This window comes from Poecilia latipinna, unplaced genomic scaffold, assembly GCF_001443285.1.
Source record: "Poecilia latipinna isolate Pla-1442-1.1 unplaced genomic scaffold, P_latipinna-1.0 Scaffold486, whole genome shotgun sequence".
NCBI classification, from domain to species: domain Eukaryota; kingdom Metazoa; phylum Chordata; class Actinopteri; order Cyprinodontiformes; family Poeciliidae; genus Poecilia; species Poecilia latipinna.
In genome coordinates, this window is record NW_015113102.1 from 255209 (window position 1) to 274624 (window position 19416).

General features: G+C 37.1%; 1 protein-coding gene across 1 annotated transcript in view; it reads left to right on the forward strand.

Moving 5' to 3' along the window:
• The first annotated feature begins 8302 nt into the window (after positions 1-8302).
• Positions 8303-19416, forward strand: part of LOC106951992 (tumor suppressor candidate 3-like) — a 63532-nt gene continuing 52418 nt past the window's right edge. Inside the window, exon 1 of the mRNA XM_015039809.1 lies at positions 8303-8454. Within this exon, the coding sequence (XP_014895295.1) occupies positions 8350-8454 (105 nt within the window). The 5' untranslated portion in view covers positions 8303-8349. The remainder of the gene's footprint in view (positions 8455-19416) is intronic.

Below are 19416 nucleotides of genomic sequence, written 5' to 3' on the forward strand. Positions count from 1 at the left end.
TTTTTTTTTTTTTTTTTTTACAGTCGGTCAGCGGATAGATGCCGTTACATCCCGGCGCGTGTCCCGACTCATGTGGCGTTGGGTTCGCTGTTGCTGCCGCGCCGCGGAATGGCCAATGGAGTCCGAGTCAGAGAGAGAAGATTCAGTCTAGCCTGGGCGACTTCCATGCGGCAAACCGCCAGAGATATGAGCTCTCCCCCCCACGAAAGAGGAGAGGAAGAGAGAGAAACAGAGAGAGAGAGAGAGAGTGAGGATAAACCAGATGGGAGAAATGCTGAACAGTTGAGAGCTGTAGGGAGACGGGAGGAGTGAAGCAAGGAAGGTTGCTGTATATTATTTCAATGACTGACGTACCAGTGTGTGTGTTTGTGTGTGTGTGTGTGTGCGCGCGCGCGCGTGTGTGTAAAGGAGAGAGAGAGAGAGAGAGAGACAGAGAGAGTGGGAGGGGGAGCGCTCTAATCAAGTAGATGAATCGACAATGCTGCTTTGCCACTGAAGTCAAGAGAGATTTAAATGCAGAGACTGTTGGGAGAGGGTTGCAGAAAGTCTACCTGCTCGTTTTAAAGCCCGTGCGCGTAAATTAGAAAAATAAAATAAAATAAAATAAAACACAATAAATTAACAGTATTTATCGCAAACACACCGTTCACGAAAGGTTAAAGGTTTGGCTCGCGCGTCACTGCGCGATTTCGTGGAAACACGAAAGCAAAAAAGTAGATTTTTGGTCACGTATTTATGAAACAGCAAAACTTTTCTTATTAATTTTTCATCCTGCCATCATTGTCCTGATCCCCCCGCTGCTGCGTAATAAAGTGTCGCCGCCTGCCGACCGTCAGGTTCCCTATACGTTACCTTTAGCACCTATTGAATATTGTGCGTGCAGGGAGAGAAACATGTTTGGGCTTTAAGAGTGACGAACAAATAAGACCAATAGGGGGAATAATAATAATAGTAGTAGGAGCGGGGAATGACTCGCAGGAAAGAGGTGTGTGTGTGCGTGTGTGTGGAGGTAAATGCTGACAAAGGAGACAGAAGATATACATCGCGTGGGGAGAGCAGGTGTGGTGAGGCGGGGCGGGGCGGGCAAGGAGGAAGCAGAATGAATATCAAGAGAGGGAGCTGGAGAGTGGAAAATGTGAAGGAAGGATACACCGATAGGGAACGGTCCATTTAAAATAAACATTTTCTAGAAGAAAATATTGTCAGATTGAGGTTACTTACATATTTTATACTTCACTTTGACCAGATCTTTTGTCATTGCTTACATTCTTTAGGAATAAATTAAGGCATGCTATTGCTCATAGGCCATCCAGATCTTGTTTGGTTTTCCAAAGCATTTTGACAACATTTTAACATGTTAACAAGAAAACATTCAAAATAACTTCATGTGTGACTTTTTTTTATTTATTCCATTCTTCAAATTTGTGGTTTTAATTGAACTTTAGTTTGTAGTAGTGATTAGTTTTACTAAATTTAAAGCTGGGCACTGCGGTGAATCACCTCTGCAGAACATATTCTGAATACTACTCAAATCAAGGATTTGTCAGTCATTTCAAATGTTTCCTAATTTTTCTGCAGTACTGTTTTGAAAGTTAACCTAAAATACTTTGCACTTTTACTTATTTATTTTGCAAAAAATTGTCTCAAGTACCAGATGGTTTACCTAAAACAAATCCACATGCACACAGATATAGAGTGGGGTTGGGGTATCTCAGGTGCACGTCCTGCTACTGCATGACCCAAGCTTTGGAGGGTATTGAACCCATTTAAATTGATGTGTTAAGAACATTTCAAATATGTTTTCATCGACTCCATTGTTTGCATTCAGCTTACAGTCACCTGCTTGGCTTCACCCACAGTTACCACTAATACAGTATTCTGTTTTTGTCACTGAGGCATGTCTGCATGGCGGCAAAAGCATAGGAGGTGGATTAACATTGCTTGTCAACAACAGATGGTGAATTCCAAGATATGCTGCTGTACAACAAAATCCTTTTTCCGAGTTATTTACCAAGACCGTTTCACCAGTGTTCTTTCAGCAACAGTATGCGTTTCGTCATCTTTGCTCGCAATACCAGCAGCTCAGTTGTTGCTGTTGCAACAGACACAACTCCCCGATGGCGTTTGTGGCAGTATTTGGAGATTAAAACCATCAGAATCAGTCTCTGCTACATGTTCAAGGTTTTAGCAGTTTGTCAGCTGCTCCACCAGAGACAACAACACATTTGATCTCTTATGTAGAAATCAGGGAAACATGAAAAAAAAACATTTGTTGGAAGACCTCCTTTTCGTACAACAGATCGTAATCTTGTTTTCCCTCTGCTTGACATATAAAGGCCTTGTACAGAGAGAACCTGTGATAAAAAGAACTGAAATTGAAGAAGCTTTGCCAGGTTGTTTCGAAGCCACCGACTGGGCTGCACCCTGCCTGGCACATGAACATTACATCAGTGGCATAACCAAGTGTTTGACTATCTAAAAGTCTGCATAGATAAGCCCCTCCTCACCAGTACAACGAGGTTCTTCTTCAGTAACAAACGTTGGATTACTAGTGAAACTGCTTAACAGAAAAAAAAAAAAAAAAAGATACTTCATCAGGTCGGGAGACAATAAATCATCGAGGAGCATAAAAAAACAACATGAAGTTGAGATGTGAGAAATGTGTGGTCCGGGACAGAGAAGATCACAGGGTTCAAGCAGAAAGTCCATCAGATCAATGGAAGACTGGACAGAGGCAATGAACTTAACACAAGCATCCTCCTGTCCTGCCCTCAGCCAAGCAGGTCTTTCTCCCTAAACCCACAGCTTCTCTGTCTCACCTTAAATATTTTATCCTCTGCCACGGTCATGGCTCCAACGGCTTTATCATGATGGAAACCAGTCCTTTTCGGATATTTCCTCTATGTGCATCTATGAAATTGTTAACAGGACACAACCTTTCCAAGACCAAGATCTAAACTTGCCATCCTATTGCACGATTTCACCCATTATAACCTTTGAACTTTTCTCTATAGATTATTCTTTCATACTTACAAGTTACAAGTAATTTAATTTATCAAATAAACACATAACAAAGTTGAAAGGGAATATCTAACTATATGACTCTACGATGCACATATTTTAAGTAATTTATGATTGTCGTTTCTATGTCTTTTCTGAATGAATGTCACATCTAAAGACAAAACGTGACACATAAATAATTAGATAGAAATAGTGGTTTCAGAGTAGAATATATGCCACGGTGTATGCTCAAATAGATATTCAGTCGTACAGTTTGCTTGTTATTCAGACTCGTTTTAGTTGCCATGTATAACAGCTGACATTAGGGACCATTCTGTTCACAGCTTGTGTAAGTCTTCCAATAATTCACAGGGAAGGTACATTCATAGCCAATTGAGCTAAATGGTTAACTTGTGCCGATGCTGGCTTGAAACTATTTTCATCTGTTTGACAAATTATGAATGTCTAAAGATTTAAATTTAGCAGCTGTGTTCATAACTTGATGTATTGTGAGGGAAGCATTTACATGGAAGCTTATGTTCCACATAGCTTGGATATTTCAGAAGCAAATGCTTCTGTAAACTAAACGACCTTTCTTTTTTCGTTTTTGTCTTTGTCACACACACAGACCCTTAACACGCTGCAGAGCACTGGCACGTTTGTTGATGCCGTTTTAACGAACGCCTCTTTCTCTGCTCCTCCTTCCTTTGTTGTCTGAAAATGTTCTTTCTTGATTTTTGGTGTACAGCTCTCTATTCGTGCTGTACATTCTTTGCTTTGACTCTGATCTGTCTCTTTTCTAATGATTTCCACCACTTCCCTTTTCTGTTTCAGTCCACCCCTGCTTCCTCCTCTTCTGTCACTCATGGACCCATATTTCCCCTCCATCTCTTCTATAAACTTCCTGCTGGCAGGTAATTAATCATTCTTCTGGGGCCATGTTATTTTTAATAAGGGAGTGCCTGACCTCAGATATGGGCACGCAGTTCTGTGCTAGCTGGAAATGACATCATCCATAAGCCTCCGTTTTTTTCTTTCACTTTTCTTCCCCTCAGAATAGATCATGCCCCCCATGCAGGCTTTATTGTTCACAGAGTTAAGGACTAACCCATATTAAAAATGTTAAAAGATGGATCATGTATGAATTTTTCAAAGATTTTTTACATTTTAGAATATAATAAAATGAATATCAATAACCTTTATTGTTTGTCAGTGTACCAGCAGCAATGTTGAAACATGTAGATTTGTACAAAAAATACAAACACAAAATAGAAGTAATAATAACATACTCTCCTACTCTAGTAAGGGTAGACTTTACACTATAGTATCTCCTTCAGACTAGCGGCAGCAGCAGCAATTAGCAAACCGTTTACGGTTATAAATGGCATATTGAGAAGCATTTGTTGTGATGACGTGGTGAAGGCGGAGTGTCAGAAAGAGTCGGAGCTTCTTAAAGAGACAGAGGCCAATATCAAGTCGTCAAATTGGGAAGTCAGATATCTTTTAATTCATTTCTGATACATGCAGCTTTTCCACGACAACTGAAAGTAGCATAGTTACCTGATAGTGCTACATAGTATGCCTGGTAAATACATAATACAACCCCTTTAATGTGACTTAAATAAAATAATGTTTCTCCATCTTTCTGTGTATCCCTAACTTTCTTCTAACTTCTTCAATTATTCCCATTGGCTGCTCTAAAGCAAGCAGCATCTGTGTGGTGTACAGTATTTTGTGTATACTACTACAAGACAGATATCTCAATTGGTGCCTTCACTCCATTTCCCAAAATGCCAAGTAATAATTTGTATGTGGTTAAAAATTCACAAAATAATGAACAGCTTATAAACAGTTTAAAGCTTACTGAGTATTGTACATATGGCATGGGGGGGGGTCACTTATGATGTGAGTGACCCCCATCAGATTTGTACAGTGTGTGGTTGTGTATTGGGAAGAGTAGTGTAACGTACAGCAACTGCAATAGGACAAAATAAATTTCTTTGCTCTTCTTTAATCATTAAATGTTCATGACCATCAGACCATAATATGTGTCAGTCCTGCCTCAAAATGGTTTGAAAGCAAGATACGCACTTTCGTGACGGGGCTATAAAAAACATATGAAACACTTAACAGATATTTACTATCACGAGTCAATGTATTGTGGTGTTTTAGTTGCTTGGTTTTTAGAAACTTCTGCAGAACAAGGCCTGAGTTTTTATTGAAAATAGTTCTTATTTAAATGCAACTCTGGATGTCCACATGACTATTATGACTTGCTGAACCCCCTTTTTGTTCAGCAACTTGGTTGCAGTTTTATTGGTACATTTGAAGTGATTGCTGAGCTGTGTTTGATCATTTAAAGCAAGTTCAGCTGGTGGCTATAGAAGGGAGCTTGTTGGTGAGTTCCAGACATCTCGGACTTGTGGCAGCTGAAAAACAGCACTTAATCATCACTTGTCCACTACTCTGCCTGCCAATCCGTTTGAAGAGTTTGTGTTGAGACGGCGTGCATAGATTTTGGCAAACACAGCGCTCTGCAAAATAACCATCTAGATCTTATTTGTCATCTGGACGGACAAGACTATGAGTTCTGCGGTTGGTACAAATGCAAATTTGCAAACCACAAGCCATGCTGCCAGATGCAATTTGGGAACAAGAAGCTTTGTACCTTCCAATCTTTCAAAACAAACCCAACTTGTTTAATGAAATTAAACTGTCCTGTTGCCTTGAACTCTATGATTAAACATACTGTCAGAAGCCTGTCATTGTGCAGCCTGACCTTGCTGGGATTTCTAATTATGGCCCTTTAAGATCATTACTGATGTTTATTTTTTTTCCTTCCCTGCCAATGTCTTAATATACGGCCCGAATGCTCCCCACCAGCAAATTCTTTGCTTTTACTAAAGTAGTCTCGTTTGTTGATGATCACTGATGATCAAAACCTTGTAATTAGAAGTTCCTTACTGCTGCTGCTTAACCTCCACAGTTGAACCACAGGGTGACCGTGACTCAGTGGTCGTCCTCCAATCAGAGGATTGGAAATTTGATCTCTTGCCATGCCACATGTCGAGGTGTCTTTGGGCAAGACACAGCATGTATCATTGCCCATGACAAGCTTGCAGTTGATTACGAGTAAAATCACTCAAATTATCACTAAAGCATTTAACAGAAAGTGCTAAATGATTATAGGTGACAGAGAAATACATTGTAAAGAGCTATTTTGAACCTAAAGACGGTTTAGATCCATTGCAAGAATGGGAACTATTTACCACCTAATTGTTCCTGATTAGTGCAAGCATGTAATTAAAAGATGATGAAATTTCAACCCATGATTTTAGTATCATTGGCAGTATTTTCATTTTTTTACCAACTGGAATTCCATATGCACAAGGCAATCAAAATGCTTTTTTATAAGTTTAGTCGTCTGTCTATAACAACAGTGCCTTGCTGAAAGGATTCATTATCAGGTTCTACAAGTTTCACCAACTTAAATTTAAAACTTTGTAAAACACTTAAAACCATTATCAAAAGAATTTAAGACCCACATCTCCACAGAAATGCGTCAACTTTGTCCAGCCAAATGGCAATAAATTTGCACTTGCCCATGATAGATGCAAAAAAGCTAGCTAGCTAACTAGCATGGGTATGTTAGTAGTGAGATACCAGTAGCTTCAACTGTCTTGACTCACAGAACACAATGGAGATGTTTGTGTGCGAATTGACAAGACAGAAAAATCCCACGAGAAAAAAAAACAATACATAGAATACGAGATTAAATAGTCCTGCCGAGACAAAATATAAGATCTATGTTAAATGTCTTAAAGGTGAACTTATTTTAAAAAAAATAATTTAAGGCATTTTAAGACCTTTATTTTAGACACGTTCATTTAAGACATTTTAAGGATGCACCCTGATGTTGAATATTTTCACAGCTTTTTTGATGCTGTTTTACAAACCACCTCTGCTTATGTGTTTCCATGGATTTATCCTCATGTCTTAATGATGATGTTTGTTCACTAACATTGTCAAATAAAACTCAGGCAGTCACACAATAGTTGTATTTTTACTGAGATTAAACTACTTACAGGTGGATTCTGTTTTCAAAATTAATGACTTCTGGTGACATATGATTGTGCTGAATTTTAATTAGGGTTAAATTTGCACCACACTTTTCAGATTTTTAGACAAAACTCTTTTTTTCAATTAAAATCACTGATCGTTTTCTTTTAGCTTCACAGTTATGCTGTATTTGTTGCAGGTTTATCTCATAGAATGTCAACAAAACTTACTTTCGTAGAATGACTAAATGTAAAAAAAAAATAAAAATTAAAGGATTACTTTTGCGAGGTTAAAAAAATCCTACTGTATTTATCCATGACTATTTTCTCCTTCCTGACAGCAAAAGTAGATGTGATCTGCAGTGCAGCTTATATAACCATAAAACAATAAAAAGAAACTTGAGCTCTACATTACAATAATGCAAGTTCATTGGAATCATTTTACAACCAGACCCAGAAAGTCTGAGAATGTTTCCATTATTGAGCTCAGAGTATGTGGGTGTGAGTGAATGAACTGTGGTTTAACAAGACTGCAATATGTAATGATTGTTTCACGGTGCGTTGACTTTAATATTCCAGCATAGGTTTCATTTCATCAGCATGGTGTGTGTGTATGTGTGTGTGTGTGTGTGTGGTGGTGGTGGTGAGATCTAAGTAGAAGTGAGAGTGAAAAGAAGAGTTTGGGGGGTGAGGGGGGTTGCTGAAAGGCATACAAATAAAAGTCTGTTTTACACAATAGCAAATAAGTGCATAACTGAGCTGACCAAATAATTTGCCTCAAAAAATGTGCATACTTACTTCCACAGGCTGTTTTTTCACATGTAAATAATTTATTGGAAGGGTAATAGGCTGCATTTAATTAATAACAAAGAGTGGGAGGAATTTCATCATGAGACTGAGGTGACATGTTACCCCTACTGATTTCATAAATCTTTTTTCTCTTCCCATTAACGTCTGTAGGCTATGCGTCTGCAACACTCGGTCAGCTGAACCCTACTTTCCTTGCTCCTAAAAACCAATGCTTTCACACTTTTGACAGATAAATTATTTGCTTGATCCAAAAATAATATCTTACTTTCGTATTGAGCCACTTGAACCCTGTTTTATGAATTACTTTCAATCTATTTATTTTTTATTCTGAGTTGGCAGATATGGCGTTTAGCCAAAGACTTTCGAAGCCGAAAACTACAAATCCCATACACTTCCGCTATCCAAGAATTTAGCTCTAATTGGTCAACTCGACACCCAATCATTTGGCAGATACGTGTCTCGCTGTCAGCATCCTTCCGTCATGGCGTCTACTCGGACTAACCCTATTGTTAACCTGCACTTTCTGATTGTTTTACTCCTGCTGGCGATATGTCTGCCGTTCGGGGGAGGACAGAAGAAGAAAGAGGTAATGTCTAAACCGTCTGGGCATGTTTTACCAGCTAGTTTCCTCGTGCTGTTTGCATAGGAGCTGCACAGGTGTAGCCTGCCGGTATTTCTCAAGCTAGTAGTCATGAGAAGGCACGTGAGAAGAGCGGGTTAATTTATGTTTTAGACACACAAATTACATATTTGATATGAACGAAAGCAGTCACATAGAAAATGTGCTTAGAGCGGTGTTTTTGAGAAGATCGGAGATTAACAGCAAGCAGCTATAGTCATGAGGCTAACGCCGTGCAGTTGCTAACTCAAGCAAAACGTATTCTTCTTCTATTAACTAAATTTGTCAGAAAGCAACGTAAAATATTTCCGACAATATGTGGATGTTGTGTCCTTATTTGAAGTCTGTTTGGGTTCCGCAAACGAAATGGAAATATGGGGTGTACTTTCATGTAATCCGTGAATGCGGAAGAGGTCTAACTAACCACCCAGGAAAGCTAAGTGCTCGATCTCATTCAGATGATTGTTGTTCAGCAGAAGAGCCGTGTTGTTTCTTTGGTTCTGCTGGTTTACTCTGAAGGCATAAAGATAGAGACAACAGACTGATTTAGGTGGAGGTGGAAATGATAGTCTTGGCACGTTTTAACCCTGGGTTTCTCACAGCTTTTAATGGAATGTACATGTACTCAACCCAAACTATTAATTTATATATTTTTGGTTGCATGTTTTGTGCGTTTGTTCATGAAAGTGTACACAGAACTCCTTGTGGTTAATCAGGTTTTCATTCAAAACTGAGCCAGAAAATCACTAATCTTCATATTATTGCTTAAATAACTCTCATGATGATCGTTATTAATCAAAACTCTTTGTATTAATATTATGTCACTTATAAAATAACAAGATTTGCTAATCAGTTTCATGGTCTGCAGGGTTTTAATGACAAAATTTTGATGATTTGATCTAATATTTTAGTTCCAACAGAAAACCAATAATTTTGTTAAAATAACGTATTGAATATTACACTTTTAATAACAACTAATATCTATTATTTTTGAAGAGTTAAGCGCAAACATAGACTTACTGAATTAAAATGTGTATACACCCTGGACAATATAATACCTTTTGCTGTTCTGCTGTTTACATAGTAGCATGTGTACAACAAGCTAATATTAATTGGTTAATGACTCAAGCAGTATGTTCAGGTCAGTTGTTTTATCTTATTATAAGTGATGCTCCTTTTGCATCTTCACAAGTATTTTATGTGTTTTTAACCACTGGAAATATTTCCAGTCAGCAGAATATATATTTTTTCATAAGTAAATTCAAAGTGTGGCAAGAAAAAAAAATGAAGTGACATATTATAGCAGTCTGTAATGCTCGGGATGACACACCACTTTCTGGTTTTGTTGTTGAAGTCGGCTGTAAACATAAAATTTAGCAACACTGTGAAAATTCAGTTACTTAATGAGCATCAGTGCAGAAAAAAATGTTTGTTTATATTGTCCAAGTGTGAGTGAAATTTTTAGAAACCCTGATGCATCTTACCTCTAACCGTTTGCATTCTGAATGTTGATAATCCTCGTGCATTATTCATCTGCTGCCCATTCTCATTTTCATTACAGACACAATAGACGGTTTTCTTTGACAAGCTGTTGTTCTAAACATTGTCTGGTACTTGAGTGATTTTCTTTTTTTTTTTTCTTTTTTTTTTTTTTTGCCCTCTCAGTTCTTACATGTAGTGAGTGACGGTTGTTTAATGCTTGTTTTCGTTTTGCCTCCTGTCTGTCTTGTTTTCTGAGATCTGCACAGCCGGACAGCTTAAGTAAAGTGATTGCGTTGAGAGTTTTGGTCCCCTGAGCCCTTTTTTTTTTTGTATGCTCTGCTTTAAAGGCTAAATTTGCAAGCTTTCTACTGATACCAAAATATTCTGGTTGGGTCCTGAAATACCTGAGTGCAGCCGTGAGCGTGCCCCGTTTGAAACAGATGCATTTTCATACAGAGCTGTTGTCCTGGTGGCACATCGTTTGTCAGCTGGCAAGCAGAGGGTTGTGCCAGGTAGATGGCGTTTGCAGTTTCCATTTTAATCTGCGAATCAGCTGGTGTATAGCCTGGATGCACTTTCGTATGTGTCTGTGACACTTTAATTTAAACTGTGAGGCTGATATAAACAAAAAATTTTTTGACTGATAAGATAAAATGTTTAAAATAATAATAATAATAATAATAATAATAATAAATCAGTCAATGTACAGAATATAATCAATTTCAGGCTTAATAGTTTAAAATTCCTAGTCACAGAATTTTTCCACTGATCACCAAAGTATAATTTACATTTTATTTCTTAAGTTTGTTTCATTCTATTTTATTTTGTTTTTCTTTTTTTCTTGATTGTCTTTTCTGTCTGTTTGAAATAAATAAATAAATAAATAAATAAATAAATAAATAAATAAATAAATTTACTGCAGCTTTTAGCTGCCAGTTTTAGCCAAACTGCCTAAAACTGGTCATATATAAATAGGATTTATATATGAAATTCATACGTGAATTTTTTTAGATAAAAATATTTATTATTAAAACATTTCCTTTTAGGTTGTTTTTTTAATGTTTGCAGAAATTATTTAAGTTTGAAGCAGAAATGATGATGTTTTGTGCAGGAGCAGTTTCTCTAAAACAGAGTTTTGTTAATTTAAAATCAGGGAAACAAGGTTTAAACTTTAAAGTTTAGAGTTGAAACTTTTTGTAGCATCTTATAGTCATGTTAGTATAACACCTATAAAAATGAATGAATTTAATTTAAGACAGGACAATGTAAAACATTAACCACTGAAGGAGAGCTGTGCTGTTCCAGGTTATAGCTAGAAATGCTAATTTCCACCTGTAGTCCCCAAAACATATAAAAATATGAAACAAAAGTAATCTAAAAGACATTTGTTCTGAATACATGTAGAGTTAGGTATGACACGGTTTATTAAAAAAAAAAACACACACAAAAAACACACAGGGTCCTTTTTTGTATAAGAAATAAAGCTTAGCTCAACCATTTGCAGGAATTGCATATATTTTTATACAACTGTTTTACAGAACGTATGCTGATCTAACAAATCAAAACAAAAAGGACTTAAATATTGGGTGAGTATTGGGTGAGGAAAAGAAGAATAAATATTAAAACAAAAGCAAACAAAGCAAGAGCTGTTGTATTTTTATTTATTTTTGACATGTAATCTGTAGCAACTTCTAACATAAGATAATAACTAACTTATAACAGAAAATTAGTTCTATTTAAGAGAATATTACCCAGTCAGTAATAGATGGATTATTACTGTCTGAATCTCTATTATCATAACTCCGTGTCCGTTAAAGCGAGGCCTCTAAAGTCCTGGCTGCTGGATGTGACTCTTAAGTTTTCCGCACTGCTAAAAGTGGATAAATGAAACTCAGATCCTGTTGCTTTAGAACCACTTATTTAAACAAAGTCAGAGGGATGTTTTAAATGTTTTGATATACTTTTTCAACTGCACCATTTTATTTCGCTGACTGTGCAGATGATGGGGAAGTATTTGAGAAGATTATGGAGGGAGTCAAAGAAGGAATGTACGGGGAAAATGGCTGACAGGTCGACAGGCATATAAATGAGCAAAGAATTGGATGTGTCAACAGAACAAAAAGCTGACTGAGTGAAAGAATAAATGAGGAATAAATAGGCAGATTAACCACTGATGGAAAAGCATATAAATGGGTGAGTAAATCTATAAATAATTGAGAGCGACATGTTTGCCGTGCTTTATAGCGTTCAGCATTGGCACATGAATTGGGATTCTTAAATGCAACCATTGGACATGAGTGACAAATACCACAGCGGCGCGATACGGCTTATGAGACCAAGCAGTTTAATAAAGGCCATCGTTTATCATTTTAATCTAAATTACTTTGTCGTTGATTCATATCTGGCCTGGATATGTCTTTAAATCGCACACTTTCCACTTAACGAGTGGGTCTGAATAACGCTTCTTTAATGCAGGACGTGACATCAGGAGTTTAAAGTTCAGAGAAAATTATACATCTAAAGGAGAACTGAAAGAAAGCTGTTAGTGTGACTACAAGGAGCAATTACAGAGAAGGAGACAGAAAGAGAAGGTAGGAGGTCAATTTAAAATTATAGCTCATAGCATGCAGTGATGAATTGTTACTTTTATGCACTATGATAGTTGAGCACTTTTGTGATCATCTATTGATGAGGGTGCTTATTTTGAACAATACTTTGTATTTTATCCATTGCGCAGAAAAGATTCACATTATAGCTTTGGTCCTGATTGCAACGGCTCAACAAAGATACGCCTTCTATCACCTAAAGGGTCAAAAGCACATTTTATAGACTCCCACACATCTGAAATGTATCTAGGTATGTGCTTCTCCAATAGCACTAAATAGAGGAAAGAAAGATGCCACCCTCTACACACGGACCTTCACCTACACACAGACTTACTTTCAGGGAGGCACAAGAGAGATATTGAAGGGTTATAATGGGTGGAATCTACTTTCGCAGTTGCCAGCCTAGGGCCATGACAGAAAGGTGGGGCCGGCAGAGGAAGATCTTATTTAGCTGGAAATGGACAAAATGGTGATGCAGCACTTTGTATTCATCTCAGCGATTTCTGGCCTCCCTCGCTGCCCTTTCTGTCTGGGGCTGGCTGGTGTGTGTCATATACGGGCTGGGCGATATGGAAAAACAATCCTATCTCAATGAAATTTTTTTTCACATCAGCTGATATGGATGGAAATCATATAAAACAAGTTGCTATTTTTGTTTTCTTGATCTATTAGGTGAGATTTTAAGATAATAGAAGGTGATTTTTGTTTTTTAGAGATTTACTTTTAAAAGTTTAACATGTCATTGAACATTATGCTACTGCTTTGGATAAATTAGAGGCTAATTTTAAACTAAAATCTTCCAGGATTACAGGACATTCTTTTGTTAACAGATAAATAACAGTGTAATTGAAATTTAATTTAATTCTAGTTCATTTTGAATATTGCTTTTTAAGAATAAGCAATAGAAAAGAAATGTAAGAAGACAAAAAAATAACCTAATACAATCTCTTATAATCTTTAAGAACCCCCCCGACCAAAACTATAAAATAAAAATATAACAATTTGATCTGAAAACTCCACCCAAAAGTTTTGATTTGGGGAGTCGGATACACTCACTCTCATCTGGGATTAAGTTTTACATTCTGCATGCTCCAGCTGGTGGCGCTGGTTCAGATGGTGAAGCAGATTTGTGGTTTTCCCCGACTTTGTCAGAACATGCACTCGACATAATTTGCAGTTTGTGTTTGTCCAACCTTAAACAGCCAAATACCAGCTCTTCTTGCCAACGATGTAATTAGTCTCCATATCTTCTTCCGACTCTCTTTCCCCATTCCGCCCAACTAATGTCCTACCTATTAGCTAAAGTAAGAGAGACTACAGCTGCACAAACATTAGCCTTTAGCCTGTCTGGCTTCTGCTATGCTTCCTGCGTCAAAGTAACGTTGCTTGGCTCTATTCCAGCCATTATTTCAGGATGGAGAAACTCTTATTTTCATTGGTTGTACATACACACAAATTGTATGCCAACAACATCGTTTGTCACTTCTAATGCGTTGGAAAACACAGAGACTTTATAACAAAAGTTTAGTAATCCAGAGTTGTCATCACTGCTGCCCAGTGTTAACATTTTTGGTGCCAATGCATTGGGGTAGCACTACCGCAGTGGAAGAGAACTCTGCTTTTTACAATCTGCTTTTAGCTTTTCTTTTGTGTGAAATGCTTCCACGGCTTAGAAAATCTCAGTTTTGACTCTACACATCTCCCTCTTCCTGCCTTCTTTGTTTTGTTGTCATTTACTGTACATTCTTCTTTGTCGGGGTTAATCAGTGGAGTGCTTGCAGAAAATGGAAGTGATTCTGCTCTCAAATCAACTGGTTGTTCATTGAAGTTCAGAGAAACAGAAAAAAACCCCCTGAAATCCACTGGTTGTTTTTGAGTGAGCTGTCCTCCATTCAAGTCTGTAATGTAAAAGCTGCACCGTAAAGTTCAAAGCCCTCAAAAAACATTAAACGGCTGTTTAATTTGCCGCCGCTTAAATGCGTGTTGACACCATGATTTGTCTTGCTTGCCACATGAGAAATCAACATGAGCGTTAACAGGGGCTTTGGCCTTGATCTTTATACCTTGTAGCTTTGTCTCGACTACCTGGATCTTCATGTACTTTTAGATTATAGTTTTAAAGCTTCTTTTATGCTCAAGTAAGCTTAAATTGTTGAATCTTTAATGAAGTCTTTTCAGGCATTTTCCTCTTTTCTCCTCGTCTCGTTTTTAGAAAACTGTACTTTTATTCAATTAAGGTAAATTGACACAGGAATAAAGGCATTAGGAGTTTCTTCGTTTTTAAGAAGCTTCCAGATACTCCTTAGGCAGAGGCATTTAATGGGTAAAAGATGTTAAAAGTATTTAGATAGACTCTTGTGCATCACCCCAGTTCAGCTCTAAATTGTAGACAGTGGTGAGTTTTTGTCTTCCGGCTGACCACAGCACAAAGAAAGGGGCTGCGTAAGCACTTCCCTCCCCATGCATAGTCAGGGGAGGCAAGAGGAGGAAACAAAGTTCAGGACTGTGATTCTGAAGCAGGGACAGTAATATCTGGAGAGGTATATATCTAGAGAGGGAGATTACAAAGTTGTGTGCTTGGTACCACCCAGGGACCAGTCTAATAAGTGGATCGGAATAATAAAAGCCTGCTACCTCTGCACACAGAGGTCCAATAAACTTCTGTGGTTGACCCTTCAGGGCATAACCAAAGCTCCTTGCAGACTTTAAGCCGGAGCATTTTAAAGATGAACACTGTGTAAGCAGTTTTGACTGTTTCTTTTCGCTCTGATAACTTCATATTAGAAAAAGTAACTACTGCTTAACAGTTTTTGCATTCCTAATGTGCTTTTGAAATGACAGGTTTTAAAGCTGTGATTTCTGCAGGCTGACAAAATATGACTTTTTGTAGTTCTCTTTGGCCCTTAGTAAATATATGTATGTTTGGATTTAGTTAGTAGTTTTGTCATAAGTTAAACTATTCATTCATTTGCTACAATGAATTGATACTTGGATGTTTGCAGGGTTAGTGCCGTCTCTTGGGTAGGGATGAAATGGGAACCAGCTTGAAATGTTACAATGGTTACAATTTGTTACATTGTTGGCTTGATATTTTAAGATTTTAGTTTTTATGAAAACTCCCCTAATCTTTGTATTGTTTGGTAACGTTACCACTTTTAGTTCATGGCTCTGATGCATATGTCAATGTTACTACAAATGGCTCTAATTATTTGTTTTGTTTTTTTTCTCCAGATGACACATTTTCCATTTTTTAAAATTTTTCCAAATTTTATTTTTTCCACTCCAACCATATTTAATAGCTCAAAAGTACATAAGTTTAGCGTGAATTAAAAAAACAAAATGAACAACTCTACAGCTAGAGGTCAACATTTACTATACTGGTTTTCAAAGGTGTTATAGTGTTTACTTTTTAAACAACAAAAACTAAGAATAATGTTTTTGAGACAAAAGAAAATCTCCCTTTTCAAAATGCTTTATTGTCGTATAGAAAACCCTGTTAAAAGTAAAAGCTTGTGCACATTAAATAATGTTAAGGACCTTTGTTCTCTGTTATTTCTTCCATCTGTCACAGACATCTCCACTGAAGTAATGACTCAGTGTTTTGGTGTTCAGCTTTCAATCCCCCCCCACAAACCCTCATCAAGTACTGTTTTTTTTGGGAGAGATGTTTCTTTCTCTAGTTTTTTTTTTTTTTTTTTTTTTTTTTTCCCTGGTGTCTTGTGGAAATATGCATGCTAGAGCTCAGTCTCTGGTGATTTTCTGTTTCATGGGTGAAAAGAGATGAATATTGTGCCCTTCTCTTTCTTCCCCTCTTGTCAATAAAACCCCGATTGTGGCTAAAAATAGCAGCGTTTCATACTGGGAAGCGTTTCACTCTTCTCCCAGTAAATTCAGGGGTGTTCTGTTTGGATCTCGCTCATTAACCGTATTTATCTGAATTATTGATGCACGGGTGTCAGGCCTGCTTTCTCTGTGACCGATGGCCTGTGCTTCCGCGCCGTTTTCTTCCGCTGCTATTCTTCCCTTTCTATCATGTTTCTAACAAGTTTTTTGAGTGGCAACAAGATTTTCATCTTTTTGCCTAACCAGCCCATATTTTCCAGCGTTGCCTCTCTGTTTGTTCCCCTTCTATCACTCCTTCCTATGCACCCTTGTTCCTTGTACTCATTGCCATCAATCACACTTAAAATTAAAAAATATATTTAATTTGGTTGTTTAGTCTACCCACTTCTACATGATTGATTAGTTGAAGTGGAATTGACCAAATAATCTGTTATTCAATCTATTACCTGTTAGTTCTCACTAAAAATGATTCACATGCTATAAAATGTATTTTTGTTTAACTCTTTTCTCATACAGTGGTAGCTACTGTTGTTAGGGAAGTGATTGGACTCTCTGGTGCAGAACGTGACTTGTTTGAGTCTCACCGAAGAAACAGGGACTTCATTTCAATGGGTAACTTTTCATTGGAGCTGAGAAAAATAACATATGGGATTCAGCAAGGTTCTGATTTGGGCCCCTTCATATTTATTGTCTGTGTTTTCTCGCTAGCTCACATAACAAGTAATGAGATAAGTTACCATAACTATGTAGACAATTCACAACTCTACATTTGTTTCTTTTAATTGATTTTTTTAGATGGTTACAGCAACAGAGTTTTTCCAGAATTGTAGCTCATCCATGATTCCAATTATTAAATAAAACAAAGCTGTTTGCACTAATTATATCTATATCATCTAACAGCTGGATGCATGAACATAACTAGTTGTATGTTAGTTACGTTCCATAAAATTATGTTGGGTTATTTCTCTTAAGCAGCTAAGTAGAGGCCTTCAGGCAGTTGACACTGTGATGCAGGTAGCTTCAGTACCAACTTGGCTACCAGTTGGGATAAAACTGATGCTAAATTGCTTCACTGCTACGTCTTTCAGGAAGGAGAAGAGGAAAAATGTGACTTGCATTAGAATATTGCAAACAGGTCCAGTTGACAGCTCAAAGTCTGCATGTCATCATTATGTATCCCTATCTATGTAGAAAACAGTGAAATTATATCAAGGTGAAAGGAAGAATTGGTACAATGAATTTGGTAGAAAGAAATGCACTGTTGAGCTTTTTTAATCCACAAGGTTCATTGTAGCATTTATTGCAGGTTAAAGTGTCCCCTAAACAGTCATACTGCTTAGGAGCTATGGAAATATTTGAGTCTTGTCAAAGCATTTATTTGTCCAAAAGATGTCAAGAAAGGACTCTTACAGTTCTTCAAATTCCAGAGGAATATCAGGAAAGCGGGGAAAAGAGGCGGTAATGTTGATGGAGTTCAGGGTTTGACTGCAGTGATTATTGCTGCTGGAAAATTCATGGGAAGGTGAGACTGTTGAGAGGAAAAATATAGAAAAGGGCTCATCTCCTACCAACATATTACATTGAGATTTATGAGGAGCTACAATTCTGTGCATGAATGTCTTACTTTGAGGTTATTTATGACCCCCAAAATAAGTTATATTAGAGCCACACACACCTACACACACACTAATGCTTTAATATAATGGGATGAACTGAGGCGGTTTAGCATAAAGCTGTGGTCAGAATAAATGCTGAATACCATCAGGTGTCACATCTGGTCCCCTTCATTCTCTGTTGCATTTTACTTTCACATTCAGATTTTTATTTGCTTTTTTGCCTTTTATACTTTTTTGTGGAATTTAAAAAAATAATAATTTGCATCAAGCACAAAATATTTTAAAAGCCAATATTTGTAATTTTTGTTTTCCTTTCTTTTATAGCAGCCTAAAGCCCGGATACTGCAGTAATATTTAACAATTTTTTAAAGTTATTTTATTTCAGCAGCTCTGTTCATTAAGAGAAAATCATTATATAGATTAATTACACACATAAACATATTTAAAAGTATTTTTTTGTTAATTATAATAATTTTCCAGATTTGAAATTGGAGTATTGCATCAGACTATTAAGAAACATTTTTAATACGGAAACGCAAGCTTACTGAAACGAATATTTAGCACCAAGTTAAAGGTAATTTTCCAAAAGGTACTTTTAATCTGACAAGCAAGCCTCGTCGTAATTCTTTTTTTTAAAAAAAAATATAATTGTAGATTCAAGGCAGTAAAACGATCGCAGCCGATATGGTACATCTTCAAAAAGCCAGAAAGGAGGAGAGTGAGAGCGCGCCTGCAAAAGAGTCGGAGAAAACAAACCTCTCTTTGGACTATGACTGATGGATGATATCTAATGAGCAGTCTGATTTATGTTGATTGTTGTAGCCATTAAATAAACTGTGCAACTAGTGGTCACTCCCTTTCCCAGCTGTTCATGTTATTGACCAGCCAATTAGTTTCACCAGCTTAGCTCAGAGCATGATCTTTATAGTGTATCTGGCTCGCCATCTCCTGTGTGAGACTGATGCCAATTTGCTGCTCGGTGTAAGACACCTGGAGCTCACTGGGCTGTTAGAAATATTCTTAGAGTTCTACATTAAGATCATTTGGAAAAAATAAACAGGGAAAGCTTGAATATATAAATTTTCCAGCTAGTAAAAAGAAAAGAAATGGGCATATCAGTCTATTTTGAAATTTATACCATATTTAATATCAAAGTAAACATTATTTCCTATAGAGAGACATGATGGATTTTTTCCCTGTGGGAGGAAAGACATTTTGAGCCACTATCCTAATGTAACACCTTGCATTTCACTAGAAACATAACATTTGGTCCAACCTGGGCATTCGAAGCTGCAAGCCTGGCATTTGTTTACATGGTAGCTTATTAATTCTCTTATGGACAAGAGGGGATTGAAGTGGGGGTGAATCATGTGAAGAAATCA